We start from the raw sequence: 19123 nt of genomic DNA on the forward strand, positions 1-19123 counted from the left end.
CAGAATGAAGTATACACCTCAGAGACGGTTTAGTGCGAGGAGAGACTTCAATGTACACCTCATTAATTCGTGGCCAATGCAAAAAGAGGTGTGAACTTGCAGTTATATCTTCTCCAGTGCTTCAGCGACATTTTTTGGCGCAATGCCAACATCCGTGGAACTTCTGGGCCGACCCCATAGACGGTTCGGTGACCTGCAAGGATTAGCGGGTGACCAGAACGGATATCAGAGCTAGGGAAAGGCTTAGTTTAACAGTCCTGTGTTAGAACAAAGTATATCGACAAGCTACAGAGGTCAAGTAAGTACTTACTCACGGTACTTCAAAAGATCAGTGCAGGGTTACTGTTAATCCTTCATAAGCAAAGAAAGCTGGAAAGAATGAGCTTCGGTATGGGATATAACACCAACAGGGGAAATCTGCCGATTAAGCTTTCGGATGTCCCAAGCTATTGCTGTTTATAAAAAAAAATATTATTAGCTTGATCATTAGCAACTGCATCGGCTAATTCTCTATATAAAGAGATTTCTATAAAAAAAAAAAAAAAATACTTAACGACAGTTTCGCATATCTGTTAGAATTCCGGGCAAAAACCATTAGGCGAGAAAATGTGTTGTCTTTAACTTGTCTATGTTTCAATTGGGTGACGGGCTAAGGGTCCAGCTGGTATCGGAGTTAAGCTATAAGTGGCGTAAGAAATACACGACCAATCTTCTTGGAATAGAGGCTCTTTTTTGGTATTAACTACTCAGGTATATAGTACAATAAATATTGCCACGAACATTAGCACTAGAGTGTCCAACATTCGTTGACTGTCGTTTCAGTGAAGTAGGACATCGCCGGACTCATAGTTAATAAGCCTAGGATAAGTGGAACTTTGATTATATTGTTTAAAAGCTACTTTTGATACTAGCTTATTTTTTTACTTCTGTTTAACCAACGTAAATAATGATCAAGAACACATCTGTTTACGAGGCACCGAAACAGGCTTATCGTGATATACGTACGTATGCACGGACCCACCGTTAGCCGGATTCTAAATATGATTTAGGGCTTCCCTTGCAGACTCGCTTGCATTCGATTTTCCTATCTTCATATTGATTATCTATCTGTTGTTGTCTATTTTTTTTTTATCTAAAACACTAGTCAGGAACGCTAATTGTCAAATTAAAAATGACAAATCTAGTCTGACAACGTCCTATTTGATCTAAATTATCATCTAGCTTTGTCTTCTTTCTTCAGTTCTATTACATAATGCATATCGGCGGTTTTTTTGCGGCTGCGTCAGCCACTTTGTGCTCGACGGCATCATTCTTCTTTTGGTAGTACACGGTTCCCTTTTTAAGCCTAACCTAAGTCTATCTGTTATACGAGCGGTTGGTCTGACGCTTGCTGGAATCAGAGCGGCGACAATAGACCTGATTGGTTTTTGTCTTGGCCGATATCTGGCTGAATATGGGGAAGATACAGGAACGTGCAGGCCGTGTGGGCTCAACGGCCTAGAGATCAAGAGCGTCCTGCGTCTGAACTCCACGACGAACTGTCAAAGGAAATAAATAAACAGCCAAAGATTTATAATCCATGTACCAATGAATGCTGACGACAATAACAATAACAACATCAACAAACAACAAGAGAATCAGGACGATGATGAAACGCAACGGTAGAAATGTCAGGAAACAAAAAAACTGTTGCCACACTAAGTGAGTACCGATTTTTTTAATACACACTTAACAGTAAAGAGTAACTTTTCTATTTTTCTTTTAAGTGATTTGGGAAGTTGACTTTTCACGTCATTTGATATAGCAAGTGTTAACACTAGACGCATCCGGGCGGTGGAGGTGGAGGTGGAATAACGTGTTGTTTTTTTTACTTTAAAATTGCTATAATAATAATGTTAATTCTGAATAACAATCTAACTTAGGACATTTTGACCACTGAAACGTTGCCTGAACAAGAACGGCTGATTGAATGATCATCGAGTAAGGCTTTGCCATTAATTTGAGCGTTTATTTTTACCTTCGTGGGGATACTCCGGACTATTGGTAATGCGAACTCAATGAGCAGCTTTTTCTTTTTAGCTTTTCAGTCTGTTAGTTGTTAGATACTAATAGATGTTCGCACTGGTCGTGGTTTGACCGGACACTCCTGAGGATCGCATCAAACGGAACGTCAGTAGGTCGTCCGTCGACGGTTGAAGGACAATCTAAACGTCAGTGTTTGTGCATCAACGCACTAAAATTAAAAGGTAGACTTTTTTTTTTCTAGAAAGAGTTATCGTGTACGGTTTGTCGTTTCAATTTCAAATATAACAATATGAAAAGTGATAATAATTATTGTATGTATCCGCTTATGAGCGACTCATAGCCGGTGCTACGCATTTTCCGATATTGAGTAGCCTTCTCCATTCCATACACGTAATATTATCACGGCTTACAACTGCAGATAGAGCAAAACTATATATTCATGGTTTACTATCTTATATGAGAAAATTTTATTCATCGTTATATTTACTTGTAATAACGCAGACGTCAGTCCGAACCGGACGGATCTTCATATGCTCTAGCAAACCATTTGTATCTAGAAAAACTGGACCAAATAGATATGGGCGAGTACTGCAAGTTTCCACGGACGCTTTCGCGACATATACGGAGCGCTGAGATGCTACATCTCTTTAGATAGAAATTCCGATATATTGCGATAACGTTTACTACTCTACGGTTTGGGCGCGTGCCAGATCGATTCCTTCCAGAGTTTCTGCAGACCCCTGTGGCTGTCGCCGCGAGACCAGGCTGTGACTACCGAACCCGAAAAGAAACTCACGTTTGGATAGGTTCACGCTGCGCGAGCAATCCTCCATACGGTTATAGCAATACAAAAACCTGTGATTCGTCTATCCCACCTCTTTCCGTCTGACAGCTACCGATATATAACTGACTCTGAAAAAGAAATGAATGGGATTTCTTTTGACTGATCGGGGGCGTTACAAGCGGACCCGAAAATTAATTTCGATAATGATAAAAAAAAAAATAGGCTTTTCAATGATGCCCTTCAAGCTCACTGCCACCTATCAAAAAGACTGACTAGTCGAATCGCAGGCTAAGGCACATTCAGGTACTCGTAGGCAGGAATATCGTAATGAAAGGTGGAAGCTGGCTTTTTATCAATGAGGACATAGAAAGGCCTGTTCTTGGTTTTACAATGATGATTAATTCTGCTGTAATTTCTTCTGTAACTTCAGTATCTCTGAATCTCTCTACATGCATGCTAATTGTATTCAGTGTTTCGAGTGTTTCGTGTTGATAGGGTTTTAGCCCATCTATCGTTAAGATAATGCTAGAGTCTTTATAAAAAAAAAAAGTGTTACCTATGTACATAGATCCCATAAACACCTTTGAACAGGAGCTACGTAATTTTAGGGCAGGCCTACAACAACAAAATTCCCGCAGCAAACAGAACCAGGCGGCGCGGGTTTTTTCAACCCGTTCAGAGATTATATTCGTCCTTATGCAAACTGACACTTAATTTGTGTATGGGACTTTTGATTAGGTCTTTAAGTAATGCAAAGACAGCTCCGTAGGCTAGCTTTGTCCCTGCACTACTTCGATGTCTCATCTCTTTGACAGATCGCGCAGCATCATAAGTGCCATAAGGTCGGGCGACCTTTTTAACCCTTCGGTGGCTATAGGCTACTGAGAAGCTAACATGGGTCAATATCAGAACGTAGCAGCTTGAGGCACATTAAACTATGAGCATTTATAGCAGCTAAGTACAAGCTGTACGTCCGGCATTTCTATAAAGTCGGTGCCATGTTTCAGACGGGTGGCAACCTCTTCCAGCACAAAACGAAGTTTGTCTGTGTCCAACTTCGACTTTTCTACAGTCGTTTCTTTTTTTTTACGAACCCTAATGAACGTATATTATTTATAAGGCTGTCGCAAAAGCTCTAATGACATCTTCTATTGAATAAAAGTAGGGGATATAATTTAAACCACCTCTCTAAGTTTAATAGGCAAACGCTTTATTACTACTCCACTACGGGAACCAGGATGTATAAAGTCTACCTATATATTATATGACCGTAGGGTACAGTCACTGTCAATTTCAAATTTCGTTTGCATCGTTTGCCGCTGCTACATCTTTGAAAGGGCCTCAAAAGACCGGCTGAACGAATGCTGCTCCCCCTGTCTTACTCTAACATTTTTAATTATCCTGAATATGTGCACAAGTTCCTTTTCAGTATGGCATGAAGAGCTCGCCCCATTGGGAAGTTTAGCCGAGGTAAAATTTACTGGATCTACTTAGGGTTCCTCCAATAGACCTATGAAAGGGCATGGTAAGTACACGCCCTGCTATACGAATAACCATATGCTAAAGCCGAGATCTGAACCAGGGATAGCTGGATTTTTGTGCTTACCATGACAACGCACTCTTCTATCAACACCACGCCGTGCCCTAGGTAATGCTTCCTTACCGCTCACTTTAATGCTTTTGGTTCTATTCACGCAACGAAAAGTTAGTATCGAGCCTACTGAGTCTGCGAAGCACCATCTAGCCTTTTTGACGGACTGCAGATTAGCCAGATTTCACAGACATGCAATCGATTGTTGTTGTTGCTGATGTCGTTTCGTGGCTATCGCTGTTAAGCGGTTGAAGTAACGCGTCGGGGCCGCGTCGCTGTTGGTCGCTGCGGCAGACTCTCACTCGGACGCAAGCTGTTGTCCAGCTGCGGACGACCCGGTTCTCAATCTCCAAGAACTTGGGACGGCGTCCCATTCAAAGTGGCGCGCGAATACACAGACAAACAGACAGACAGATACCCAGCCCAGCCAGACGGGCAGACGAGGGAGCACTCTCCTCAGCCCTTTCTTTCAGTTAATTTTTTCTTCGCCTGTTTTGGCTCGCTCGACTGCTGCTGCTGGCAACGCTATTCGCTGATTCAGGAACGTTGATACGCTAGCAACAGCGACAGCGTCTACATGTAAATTAGCTAGGAGTATATTCTACCTTGAGACAGCTTAGGTCAGTCTGATGTGCAATGTACCTTTATTGCTACTGGTACTATCGTTGTTGTTGGAGCTAAAACTCGTCTTTCTGGTACTACTACTTCACTCAGTTCTATAAACGATGCCTAAGAAACGAATGCATTTATAACGAGAAGTGGACGGGACGCTGGACCATTGGCTTCGTACCAAAGTAGCCAACATGAACTCTCCGCTACGAGGGTTGAGATATAGTTGCATCCGAAGCAGCAGCTCACGCAAGAGCGCGCGAGAAAGGGGGGTGGGGAAAAGAAACTGGACCCGAGGGGCTCATGGGATTCGCCGCGGAACTTGAGCGACTTCTGTCGATACCGCAGCCGGTGTTGAGACGATCGCGCTGCGTTGAACGACCATAGCGCGAGTTGAACACACGACACAATACTGTTGTCGCCGAAGACTGCGACGAAGATGTCGCCGAAGACTGCGACGAAGATGACGGCGAACTGAAAAGAGAGAAAGTGACTAACTAGAGGGGTTGTGGACTCATTGGGGAATGAAAGTTTTGCACCCCCAAGGTACTACTACTTCCATTGAGTAGATGAATCGCTGACAGGAGGCAACGGACGAATAGCGCTCAAGCATGTTGGGCCGGTCTTGAGCGACAACTTACAATGTGAAGAATAGATTTTATGCGAGACCGGACCTAGGTCGAACTTGTTGTCGTTGTACAAGGGGTAGAAAAATGTGAAACTTGAAAGGTTTAACAAAAAAAAAACTGGCTGCGAGAAGAGTGTATGAAGTAACATTGACCTGTGTCTGGGTCCTGTACGCTGTTCTTGTGATGATGCAGTGGCAACGTGCGTGCTTACGGAACGTATGAGCTGGCCTAAGTTTGCAACCAAAAGTAGACACATTTCTGGGCTTCATACCGGGAAGAACCTTAGCCGTCTAAATCAATGCTTAACCTGCGTAAAGCCCGAGACATATATTTAGGTCAAGTAAACAATGATTTGATAGCGATAATCCGGTTATGAATCGTTATTGTATTTCATGTTTAAGGTAAAGTGAGCCTTGAAAGATTTTAGGAACTTGAAGTAACGTATAGTTCAATAAAATTTGTAAGCTTTCACGTTTTACGCCTCTTCTAATAAGTACGATTTGCATGATCCTAGCGCCAAGTATGACGGCGGAAAAATTGCAGATTTTAAACTAAAATATTTCCAGCTATTGAGTTACTTCTTTGTGGGGCAAAACAAATGTCTGAGTTAATAGAAAAGCAAAAAAAAAAAGGAAAAAATGTACCAGCAATTATGAAATAAACCTAATGACGTGTTCAGTGATTTCTTAAATAATACTAACGGTTTGCACCTTTGTAGAATATCTGGATTCTAACAAGAGCTGAGCACAACTGTTCAAAGCCTAAAACACGTAACCCGTTTTGTTTTTACATACGGGCAGGTTGGCGACATGTACTATCCATAAATACCCGATTCCATCCTAGGTATAACCTAAATAGCTACGCCTTCAGACAATTGATGGCTTTTCATAGCCCAGAGCTAAAAACCCGTAACTATAAATGTATTATTTATTTGATTTTTCTTACATGCATTATTTGTAGAAAACTTTAGCAATAGGAGCAGATATTTTAAACAGCTTCAACGCTTATGTGAAATCTATTTGTCGACCTGAGATTTTTCCATGGAGAAAAATTGTTTTATGGGTCTTCGGACGGAGATTGGAAACATATGTCATGTTAGTTAGATATTGTCTTGTTCCAAATCGTTAATGTATATGTCTCTTATTAGTGTGTTATTTATTTTATGTTTTTGTTGCTTTATAGGGTTTGTATCACCCTATATATTGAACCGGTTGCTTATGTCAAAAAGCTTTAATTGTAGCAGATAAAATACATTTAATGAACGATCAAATAAGATTCTGTTCCACACCAACTTTTCAAGCTCACTCACAATAAGCTTGATCGGAATTATCCCTTACACATTGACCCTGTTTGTCCTTCAAATCGTTTACGACCTTAGACAATATTCTATAGTGTTCATTCGGAGATTCAGGCATATCGCCGCAATAATGACAACAGCCAATACGCGAAAATATTCCACAAAAATAATTTCAAATGTGGAATAGAAGAAGTTCTTTTTTTTTTTAACAAAATACCATTTAATACCCCTTTCTCCCTTACAACGTTTGTTCTTCTCCCTCCGAAGCTCAGCTCGATCAAATTTTGACCCCAACCTTATTCTAAAATCCCAGTATACGATCGCAGCACCCTGATGCCCGGATCTCGAAAGAGTGCACCACCGTCGCAGTTTTATCGCTGCCGCATTATTATTTCCGATTTTACCATCTCTAAATGAAGCTGTAATATCGGTTTGGGGTGGAGTTCGTGGTTAACGTCACTGTATTCTGGGCAGCCCACGAAAGGTACGATGTTTTGGTTTCTTCCATAACCGCAATTTCTAACCGAGGGTGAAAAAAACGCTACTTCGTTAGACTCCTGCCTTTGTTCGAACCTTCCTGCACTACAGCTGAGCTGAATCCTAAAGCAATCCCAATCATGCTGATCTCACTGTTTGTGCTGTTACCGGCTGTCCCCTGATAGATTCATACCCTTACTGCTGCCTACCAGGGGCTTTTCAGATCATCTTCGTCGAAAGCTTTCGTTTTTAGCTTTCTCTCTCTCCTTCTCTTTATATATATATATATATATATATATACATACATATATAGATTTTGGCTGGGACCGAGCGAAACATGTACGAATAGGCAGATCGCAGAGATTTTCTCGTCATTTTCGTTGATAAGGATTCTCTTTAGCTAGGGAATGGTGGCAGGCTTTCATTTTTTGTGCAATCTTCCAATCGGCTGAAGTAGCAAATCATCCAGAACGCGCTATGAGCCTTTGTCTACTATCGGTAGCCGGCACTCAGTGAGCGCCGGTGTTTGAGACGTTCCTTTCGAGTGCAATACTCCCCGCTGTGTGCGAAGACGAAGCCTTAGTGTTGAATGAGAACCTTGCGGTTTTTCACCGATGACTGTCATTAACCAGGTACGTTAGTTAAACTGACCATTGGCCAGATCGGTATTCAGGATTTTTCGGTTTGATGTGTTTGGGTGTCTGAACGCATGTTTTGCCAGGCATATCGGTGTATATGTTACTGTGTGTGTAACTGCACGAGGGTATGTCGAGTTTCTATGCAGAAACACTTTTCGGACATCGCCTGCTTGTTCGGCCGTTCGTTGTCATCATCAACAAGGTGAAATGACCGGCATCAGCGGGATAACTCGAGGCCGTGCGCTTTGCAAACGCGTAGGAACGAAGATTGGCGAAGAAAAACTCTTCAGCTTTTTCTGTTGCTTCTTTTTGCCTTTGAAGATCTTGGCGGTAGACTTGAAGCGAGCTTAAGCAACGACAGACTATGGTAGAACGCAGCTGAGTAGCAAAGCAGAAAACGAAAGCAAAATAGGCTGAAAAGCTCCAAAGAAAAACTCAAAACCCCAGCGCACAGAAACTCGAGCCCAGTGAACGAAGTAAATGTACAGGTCAGTCTTGCTTCACGGAATGGCCGTAATACCATTGGTCATCAATCGCCTGTTGATGGTGACTCCCTTTCCCACTGAAACTAAAAATCGCAAAAAGCAAAAGAACCACAGAAGAAGAGTAACAGAAGCTTGAAAAAAAGATCTTTTACTTAGCCCAGTCGTTAAACCCACTCATAGAGTATTGACAGACTTAGCTTTGTCTAGTTCACTGCACGTCACGCACGACCCAAACTTTCGTAATATTTTGAGCACAACGACAATTAAAGAAAAAGGCTAAAATACGCACGTAAAAAAATGGTAATCAATATTTTAGTTGAAATTAGCTGCGGTGATTTCGGAGCTGCAATTCGATGCCGCCTGAACTCTTGCAGATTTTACGGAGGTTATGGCTATGGGATGGTGCATTCCGATAGAATTGTCAATGGACGGGGTGTACGTCGCATAGCTTGCCCACCAACGCCGAAAGAGGTCGATCAGGCGGACCAAGAACGTACGTGCACATAGAGATTTGGTGGCAAGTCAGGCTGGGCAGCAAGACAGGTAATGCAACTGTAATCGCGTTCACAAACGCCATGAGCGCGTGTTTGTTAGCAGAGACCAAAAAGTAGCGTCGGGATCCAACTGCCAGTCAATAATTATCGCCGTATGTCGCGCACAAAATATCGTGCGGGAGAAATGGCCGCAAGGGGTCGGAAAAGACCAGCTTTTTGAACGATGTGCAGCATTAGCAGCGGTAGCCGCAAAAACGACAGCAGTATCGACGACGACCAGGTTATGCGTTGTAGGATGGGTCCGTTTGTTGGCCAGTGTGTAGGTCAGTACGCGGAGGCATTGATGAATGTATGCAATCAAACAAGTAGCGGCTGCCTGACTCATGGTACGTGTCGCATTGGGATCCCGATCGCTGATGGTGCTGGGGCGATGGATGCCCAGTTAACCCAATCAGCCCTGGGTGGCCGAGGTGGGGCTGGACCGCTTCGCTAGCCACAGGTCACCAGCGGGGTGATTGATGAACTGAGCCTGTTTCGTGACGTCCACGAAAGAATGGAAGAAATGGTTCTGCGATAAAGGTCGCCAGAGTGATTTTATGATGTAGAAAACGGCGACGATGTCCGAAATATTGTAACAATATAGCTGAGTTAGTTAGCCATATGTGGAATCGCTCAAAAATATCCGACGCTTTTAGTTAGTTATAATTGGGAACGATTCTCGTTGTGCATCACACACTATCGGCATAGCTATAGGAAACTTCTACAGTTCTTCAGAAGCACTATGGGGTAATCATTAAAGATTCTGCTTCATGTCTTCTGCTCTTAGAACGGCTCTGTGAATACAATACCCGCTTGAACCAATAGGTTTACAAGTGCATTCCAGTTCTAACTCGGTAAATTTGTGTTTAGTTCATGTTATTGTCGTATCCAAACAAAGAGAACCACTGCACCCAAAATGAATCATCTCCGTCAACAATAAATATAACTGTCTTTAACCGAAAATCGATAGGAATGAAATTCTCGCTGACTTTGTTATTAACCTTTGTATGTAATGTATAAAGAGCCAACGAAATACTGAATGTTTTTGTTAATACATACACACACACACACTTTATGATCGAAATTCGTAGCTTAAATGGAATATCTTTATACCAATGTACACTGGCCTACGTGAACGTTGGTTTGTATCTCAGCTAGGCACGGCATGGTCTATTTCTGTTTTTTGCGTTTGATGAGATGGAAAAGAAAGGATTCCGGAGCGACAAGATGGATTTATTTTACCTACAAATATATATTTCTAGCTGTATGCGCAGAGGAGCACTGACGCTGAATCAGAATACGGGCTACTTTCGCGTGTCCCTGCTATATCCACTCTCCTTATATATAGCCCAGATAGGCAGTGGGTTGGCTTACATACAGAAGATGTCGAATATTCGGAATATATCCACTGGAAAAACGTGAATAGCACAGCAAGGTACTGTTAGCACAAAGCAGTTCAATAACGAAAAAACATTCACTGTTAGATGACGAATGAACTTTACGTCGTTCTGCTCTCAGGAACTTTATGATATCGGCGGCTTGTGCTTGCTATCCTTCAGAGTAATTCCTCCTGCAAAGAAGAAAGGAAGCTACCGGCGAAAGCGTTAGCGTAGAAGTACCTTGTTGTAGTGGAAAAGCAAGTTATATTCCAACAGACTCTGAATATCTAGCATAACGAGCTGCTATAGACGCATTCTACTATGCTAGTACGTAGGCCAAAAAGGCCAGCAAACTCAAGAAGGCGGCAGACCTTTTTTTTGGCCTCAAAGGATTCGGCTAAACTATCGAACGACACCATAGTAATTGTGAACGGGTACCTCTCGCCTGTTCGCTTGAACTTTCTACCAAAGAAGGAATGACCCAAGGAAAGGCTTTAGTTTCCCCAGCGACGGGTGCCGCTGCCACTGCCATCAATGGCTACGCGAGTGGAGCTAGGGGCCCAGTTCTAGCAGGGGTTGTAAAAAGTTCCGCAAAGTCGTGAGTCACGAGCGCGCATAAGCAGAACAACTTGCCAGCTCTCAAAGCCAACCGACGCCGAGGCAGTCGCCGCCATCGCTGATCATGAGCTGCGCGGCTCGTCGATGTAATGTTGTATATGCGTTTTGCTAACAAAGAGAGGCACGCTTAGCCACCCGCCAATCGCGCACCAGATTCAAACGCGTGGACGTCTCGAAGGCACGAGCTCGCACTGCAGTAGGATGTGTGAAAATCGCTTTGACTGAAAAGCATGTGGGCCTCCTTTGAGTTCTTGTTTGATAAATTATGAACAAAACACACGCAGCCAAACAGAATCGCCAAGGGAAAAGGCAAAACAGTGCGTTGGTTGGTCGATAGGCAGTCGTATGTTAGTGTCGTTGTTTGGAGAACTTTTCGAGGATATGGGGTATTTATCTGAATATATATGTATACATATTATATATGTGTGTGTAACAGTGAGAGCGTTTATGCGCAATGTCGGCGGAGAATACTTTTTGCGGAAACCCCGAAAAGCCGTCTTATCAATGACCTCGGCATGATTTACTGTGCGAACAAACGGCTTGGTCTGCAGCAGGTTCCTGCAGTAGGTAAATATAGAGAAGGAAATACAAAGTGTGCATGAAGTAGTGTATGCACAACGATCAATAAATTCCGTGCAGTTACCCGTAAACAACTAGATTTTCTACCTACGACAAAATCTCCTTACGACATTTAGGCTCGAATGTGCAAGGAATAATTCCTATGGTCAATAGCTCTCCGTGCTAAAACACGTACGCGCATTCTATGGCCACATATAGCGGATCAAAGCAGCATTTTTAATGAAACTAGACGAATTTCTTTTCCTATATATCGGAAGCGATTCTAGATATTTCCTTATATCATAATTGGCTGATAGTAAACAGGTCGTTCCGTATAGGAAAAACAGTGCAAAATTGGTACTACCTTCACTAAATATCTATATCTAACAGAATCTGCTAATAATATCTAGGAACGATCGTTAATTGGGTGTCTACCGTGTACGTCTCTGGCATATATCTGGGGGAAGAGCTGTGCCTTTTTCAATTGTGTATTTACGTTGGACGTGCTCGTCTCTCATTTGTTGGGGAAGTGCCACGAAATCAACTAGGATCTAACAATATGGAGCCTACCAAAACAAACAACTGATATCCTCCGAACTCAAGCGAGAGTTCGTACACGCCATTCCGTGCTAAAAGTGGTATTTCATTATCCAAAAAACACTCAATTTGAATTATGTTTCAGATCACGTTTATTTCAGTTCGAACTCGACGATGTCCCCTGGCCCACTCGTGTAGGTAAGAAGACAAATTGAAATACTGCTGAGTATCAACCGAAAATCTACAAAGGTGCAGAGAACTTTTGATATGCTGCTCATAAGGCATCATTGACCGTAATAATAATAATACTAACACATTCTCATATGTTTATTATGGTACAAAATATTAAATATTAATTTACTATATCGCTATCAACTGAAACGGATGCAATATTTTGATCTTCTGATAAGCTTCATTAATAGCTGTCATTCTGCTTTTTAGTCTTCATTTCGCTGTATGTCAAGTTATTTGGCACACTTTTGATACTTTTCCTTTTTCTGAACGTAATTCGATCGTCAACATGGTACGCGCTTGGTACTTATATATATATATATATAATAATAATAATAATCATCATCATCATAATAGTACAATAATTTACTTACATTGTGTATATATATATATATATATCTTGTTAATATTAAATAGGTCTGACAATAACATTGAGATCAACTGTTTGATTTCGTAGTTGTTAGAGATTTATATATCATCATTAGCTACCTTTGTGTGCCATTCCAATATAATATACCTCTCTCTCTCTCTCTCTCTCTCTCTACGGCGATACCCAAACTACCCTTAGCTGCAATATACTGCTGAGTAGCCATTGTTAGAACCGTCAGTGTTTCTACTTGAAATTACGGGATATCACCATTTTTCTATTAGTTACTACTAATACTTCTATACACACAGCTAGTTTTATCAATGACTAGTACAGGTTCAACAACCTCGTTAAACTGATCGCCACACTATGCCAGCTATCGTATCTCGTCCTGTCTACGGACATCCCTTATGTCCCTAAAGGACACATGGCTAAGCATGAAAAAGCATTCGGTTTCGTTCATTTGTGCGGAATTCGAGCAAGGTGAACGAAAAAATCTAGTCGGTTAGTAGTCTGCAGACCACACTCTTTGCATTTGAAGGGGTTCTCAAACTCATGATACTTCATATGAATGGTGAACATATCCGAGTCTTTAAACAGCATGTCGCAGAAGTCGCATTGGAACGTATCAAGTTTGCAGGCTCGGCCCTTACGCCTCGAGGACGATGACTGCAGCGACGGCCTGGGGTTTGTCACAGGAGGGACAATCGGGGTTGGTAGTGAACTCGGTGGACTTTGTAGCGGATTATCCTGTATGCAGCTGTTGGATAATGGAAGCAAACTGACGGTTTCTATGGAAGGTAGCGACGGAGGCGCGTGGTCTGGCATAGGTGACTGAGCATCTCCGGAAGGGGGACTCTGCGGGATATGATCGGAAATCGACGTTGAAATGTTTAACGATGGCATAAGGACTGGGGAATGCGGAGCACTTCGACTGAGATCGAGGGGCGTTTCCTCTAAGTTCCAGTCGAGAGGTTCTGATTTGACCGAACGACCATGGTGCTCAATGTGCTCAATGTCGTTCTCCGACTGTTCAGGAGTTGGCATGGCGGCAGCTGGGGGCGCGGGACTCATCTGTAAGTCCATGGATTCCGTGGAAATGGCTGAACTGCGTTCGGTGGCAGGCTTATCTTCAGTAGAGAGTTCTGTCATGGAACAAGCGATGTCTGAAAGTTCGATATTTGACTCGAGATTTTCAGCTTGAATCTGAGCCGAATTGTTCTCTGGGTCGGCATCACTTTCAGCGGAGAGTAGAGTCTGGCCGGGAATTTGCGTCGTGAGTAGACCGAGGTCAGGTAGTATGCCGTTTGTCAAGGTCGTTCGATCGACGCCGTCAAGAGCAGTTGGAGTCCATGCAAATGGAAAGTGTATCCAGTCGTTACTGGTGCGTAAGAGACTCGCCACATCGGTCAGTGGTGTCTGCAGGAGCGGGAAAGGTTGGCCCGCTATAGCGTCCGGGAGGGCACTGTTCGAAGACATGTTGCCGTGACTAGGACTGCCACCTGGAGCATTTTTCTTGGGCCGTGGCCCTCTCCTCGTGCCGTAGACATCAATGATCGGGTACGGGTTAGGCGTTCCATCTGGATTGAGCACCACGGACGGTTTGTGGCCGTACTTACGGAGGTGCAACTTCAGACTATGGCAATACTTCGTTGCGTAATTACAGTCCTCACAACGGTACTGGTAGACGTTCGAGTGTGACTTCATATGCGAGTTCAGCATCGACTTGTTCACGCAGCTGTAATTGCATTTGGCACATTTGAACGGCTTCGAGCCGTAGTGATTACGGAGGTGATATTCGAGATGGTGTTTGTACTCGGTCACGAAGGGGCACTGAGGACACTCAAGCATCTTGCCGTGCTTGATATGCATCTTCGAGTGCTCCCAGAATTCAGTCTTCGTTTCGGCGACAAAGCCGCACGCTTTACATTTCGAGATGCGTGGCTTTTGCTGGCCTGGATTGGCCCCGCCGCAGGCTCCGCCTTGACCTCCACCTCCGGTCGATGATGCGTTCTGCTGTGATGAGCTATCATCGCTTTCCGAATGCTGGCTCCCAGGCCCCATTGAGGAAGGGAACGAACTCGTAGGTGTGGCCTCCGAAGATGGAGGGGTCTCGTGGAAATCCTTGACGTGCCGCTTCAATCGGCCTTCTGTCTTCGACGTATAGTCACAGTAGGAACAGCGATGCTCGAAGTGGGACTTCCCGTGCTGGTCGAATTCAGTTGCATTGTCATACTCTTCCCCGCAGAGGTGACACCGATATTTAGGGGCACCGTTCGCCTGATTAGATGGCGGCGGACTAGTTAGCGTAGCTCCGGAATTCAGCGCCTGAATGGCGGATAGGTTATGAAGACCCGACAGTTGAGGTAAAAACGGGAATAAGCTCCGTGATAGAGCGTCGCTCAGCATGACGCCGTCCGACGATTTCTGAACTCTGTAACGCGAAACAAATCGAGCAAATCGAATGGTTAGTACTGTGTTTATGATATTTTTTGTAGTAAACTATCTATTTATTTATATTACAGTTCCTAAACTTAAAGCTCGTTTTCATAATCACCTGGTCTTATTGTAGCTATGCAAAAATAATGTAGTCTAGTTTGAGATCCGGAACTAAAAAATGACGCTCCCGTATTACACGTTCCCAAACTCTTGGGTAAAGCTTAGTGTTGATGATTTCGCTTATGTGTTCTTATACTAGATACAATGGAGCGGATTACGGAATTATTCAAAGGATTAGAATAAAACGAGAAACAAAAAGCTTACCAGGAAGTATAAAAAAATAGTAGAAAATAAGGCAGAAACCTACGGACTCGAATTCGACGCGAAAGCTTATGCATCCGATTAAAGTGATTTTATTACAGACTTCTTTCGACTGTTTCAGTGTATGCTCAATCTTGGCAATAATGGAAAAAAATATCCTATTCAAAATCAATATCAATGAGAAACATCTTCTAGATTTTTAACAAGATCATAATTATACTGAAACGAACCAGCGAATTCTAGTATCAAAAAACTACACGTTTTTTGATACTAGAATTCGCTGGATACCAGGGCTAATTTGCCCCATACTTTTTGGAGTGACGTTCCTCTCAGTTATCACAAAATTAATCTCGTTTCTAACTGCTGTAGTGAGAAATGTTAGCAGTGTGTTTTATAGGTAACAATACTTCGACCGCTGTTAAAAGGCATGCTTCATTGAGTGAAAGTTATTGTTCCCGGAGCCGCCCCTGAGCACTGATTAGGACGACAAATACCGTGTCTGTTGCAGATATCTAACTTGTACAAGTCTTACGTGTGTCCCTAAAATTCGCAGGTAGACATGTTGACGTTATCGAATCATCATAGTGAAGATTTCCTTTTTTAGGACAAGATCGTTGTGAAGTTCACCAGTGCCTTGCTTTTGTGCTTGTGCTTGCTAATGTTGCGGTTGTTAAATAAATGCATAAAAAAAACAACGAAATAAATGAGTCAACTTAAAACGTTATGTTTTAAGTTAATTATTGCTTCTATATTCAATTAACCGGTTTTCGGCCTGAAACGAAGTGTGTATGCGCTTCGAACTTTCAGCTCACATGTTTTTATGTTTAACGGGCAAACACCACCAAACCGGTCAATACCTCTGTTGTTGCTGCCGGCGGCACTATTGTTGGTAAAAATAATTTTCAGTCGGATATGATTAACTGTCGCGGTGATTAGATGCCACACTTTATCCATCATCATTTAAACGACCGCAGGAAATTGCCGAATTTCAACTGACTATCATTTGCCCGCACTGCGAAGCAGAGTGCAGGGGCATGATGGGCTTGAAGAATGGACGAAATTATGGAACGTAAAGCAGATTCGGTCCTTGCAACAAAATACGAGGCTACTGATCAAGATAGAAACGAACTTGCTACTCAGACTCTTCTCCAGAAGAGGTCTCCTACAAGTAGGTACCTCATTTATTAGGATCAACATTATTAGTCACCGACTGTTGAATAAATAAAATTCCTATAAGTTCTAATACTTAATTGGTAGATTAGTAGAGTTAACGCAACATAATCTGCCCAGTTCTAAGTTTAAGGATGTAGTAATTGAATCGAAGAGTAACTTCAGTAAAGAATTGCTATAGCGAGAAATATGTATGTGAAATTTGACTTGTACAGTTACGTGAATATACGATATCTGTACTGCTTTGCCTCGCCAACGGTTTTCTTCGTTATGAAGATTCCGCGTGATTAATGCTGTTTTTGTTCGAGCATGGGTTCTTCATCAAGACATTCCATGAACTGGAGGACAATGGATTCGCGGAGCCATCATAAATTCAGCAATGATTGATCATATGTTTTTAGATGGTTAACGTTTATTTGGCTTCTAATGTTGTACGGTACTAATGTTTGCCACAGAATCACTATCAATCGTTGCGCGAAAGCGAAACGGACCGCCCTAAATCGTCTGGGAACTTGTGAATTCGAATTAAATTTATGCCGCTCCATCTCGGCCATATGAACAATGCTGAGCGCTTTATGCTAGCTTATCTATATATAGATAATTACATACTAATTTAGCGTTAAGTAGATTATCGCCGCATTGTTGTTATTTAAAAAAAAAAGATGGCCTTGAAAAATTACCATCTATTTCTCTAAATATTTCAGCTCTGAGTTAATCTATGGCTGATCTCTGATCATATTTCAAAGCAACTTCTGATAGTATTTTACGCTGACAACTTTATAGTCAACCTCATCTAGTGGGGAGCGCAATAGCTCAACGGAGGAAGAGCATCCATATGCCTAAATCTATACATCAATAGTTGCTAAAAGGTCTCTATTAATTTACGAATGCTCAACATGTTGGTGTCATTTCCGCTTTCGCACTTGTTCCTCGAGTCAATTAGGGCGCGCGCCTAGCAGGGAGTAAACATAAAAACTAACATTAACAACGAGCGTTATTAACACGCGCAAACAACGATTACTGGTGCCCATGCAAAGAGGACATTGGCCAGTGTGACGAAGCGTAGACGAGTCGCTGCAAAACCGGCGTTCGGCTTTTTCTCTTGTTACAATATTCTACCAATAGCAGTTGTAGTGCTTACAATAGGACAAACGGGAAATGGCTACTAGAGAGAGAAAGTGGAGGTTCCAGGCCAGGGCTATACGAATCAAATCATTCTATCATCACATACATGCATATCCAGTCCAGCTATTTTTGCTCTGCTGTATTCATCAATCTTGATCAACGTGTCATATTTAGACTGTTCGCGTACCCCAACATACTGACGAATCGCAACACAGACAAGAGGCTGTCAACACCAGCGTTCGCTCGCGATACTCCTGAAGAGCTCCTGGATGGTTAATGTGCAAGAACCTAGGTCCTCAAGAGACTGTCGCTTGAAGTGTAGGAGCACACTTCCGCACGATCCGTGAAAGCATAAAGGCCTTGACAGCATTAGATGAAGGTGTGAATTCGTCGACGGTCGAGAGTAGTCCTTACGAAAATTTTATCGGAAGAAGGGTTGCCACCTCACAGGATTAAGTCACAGAAGCATCCACTTTTTTTCACACGAAGACATAGTGTCAATTCATTTTCCCGAACACCTTATCGAACAGAGTATCACTCAATACATATAGTAGCATCCGTCGATGAGCCTGTACTAGCACAGTGAATGATGAAGGTATTTTCACAAGTTTCGTGGGCTTTAAGCGGCTAAGAAACACGGTAGAACGTAGATTCGGACGCGCTCACTAGGACAAATAAACAAGTCTGTTTCCCTGCTATAAGGTCACCACAAAAGGCCAAAGAAACACCAATATACAAAAACATATCATTAAACACTTGCTTTGTACTAGTACTACTCTAGATAAAGTTCCCTGTGACTTGAACCGTTAGCCCCCGTGTCCGCCTCTAGGAGTTTTCAAGCTTTACTCTACCGCCACTCATTTACCCACAGGTCAATCAGCAGTCACTGTCCAAGACAGGAGTGGCAAAACTGGGTACTCCGAACGGTCAATTCTGGAACAGGACTGAGCTGAGCGGAGTGAGCGGTTTCCATGGTGCTTCGTTCTGATCTGTCCTGCTGCTTTTACTACAGATGTCTAACTGAACGGTCATCGGTCAGTTCGTCCGATGTCAGTGACGATCGAGTTGAACCCGAAGAGGCGAGTACGAAGAGAAGCAATTGCGAGTTTCGCTCGGTTGAGAGAGGGTTACTCGAGGACAAGACAAGGGTTGAGAGACCCCCGACCGGCCGCCTGGCGGATCCGCCGCAACCGCCACTCGGCATCACCCCGTAACCACCCCGTCTCCGAGGTCGCCACCGGGGAAAGTAATGCTGGGACACTGGCGTCGATGACCATACGCCTCGTAGCTTTTTCGAAAGGAGTAAGATG

The 19123-nt window shown here is 43.0% G+C and overlaps 1 protein-coding gene across 1 annotated transcript; it reads right to left on the minus strand.

The window, feature by feature from the left end:
• Window positions 1-12294: 12294 nt before the first annotated feature.
• Window positions 12295-18254, minus strand: hb (zinc finger protein hunchback). Its single transcript, XM_022848619.2, has 2 exons — window positions 18001-18254; window positions 12295-15192 (listed from the first exon to the last, which is right to left on the minus strand). The coding sequence occupies exons 1-2, from the start codon at window positions 18006-18008 to the stop codon at window positions 13218-13220; spliced, it is 1983 nt and encodes a 660-aa protein (XP_022704354.1). The 5' UTR covers window positions 18009-18254; the 3' UTR covers window positions 12295-13217.
• Window positions 18255-19123: the final 869 nt, after the last annotated feature.

Source organism: Varroa jacobsoni, unplaced genomic scaffold (assembly GCF_002532875.2).
Source record: "Varroa jacobsoni isolate VJ856 unplaced genomic scaffold, vjacob_1.0 scaffold_1364, whole genome shotgun sequence".
Taxonomy (NCBI): domain Eukaryota; kingdom Metazoa; phylum Arthropoda; class Arachnida; order Mesostigmata; family Varroidae; genus Varroa; species Varroa jacobsoni.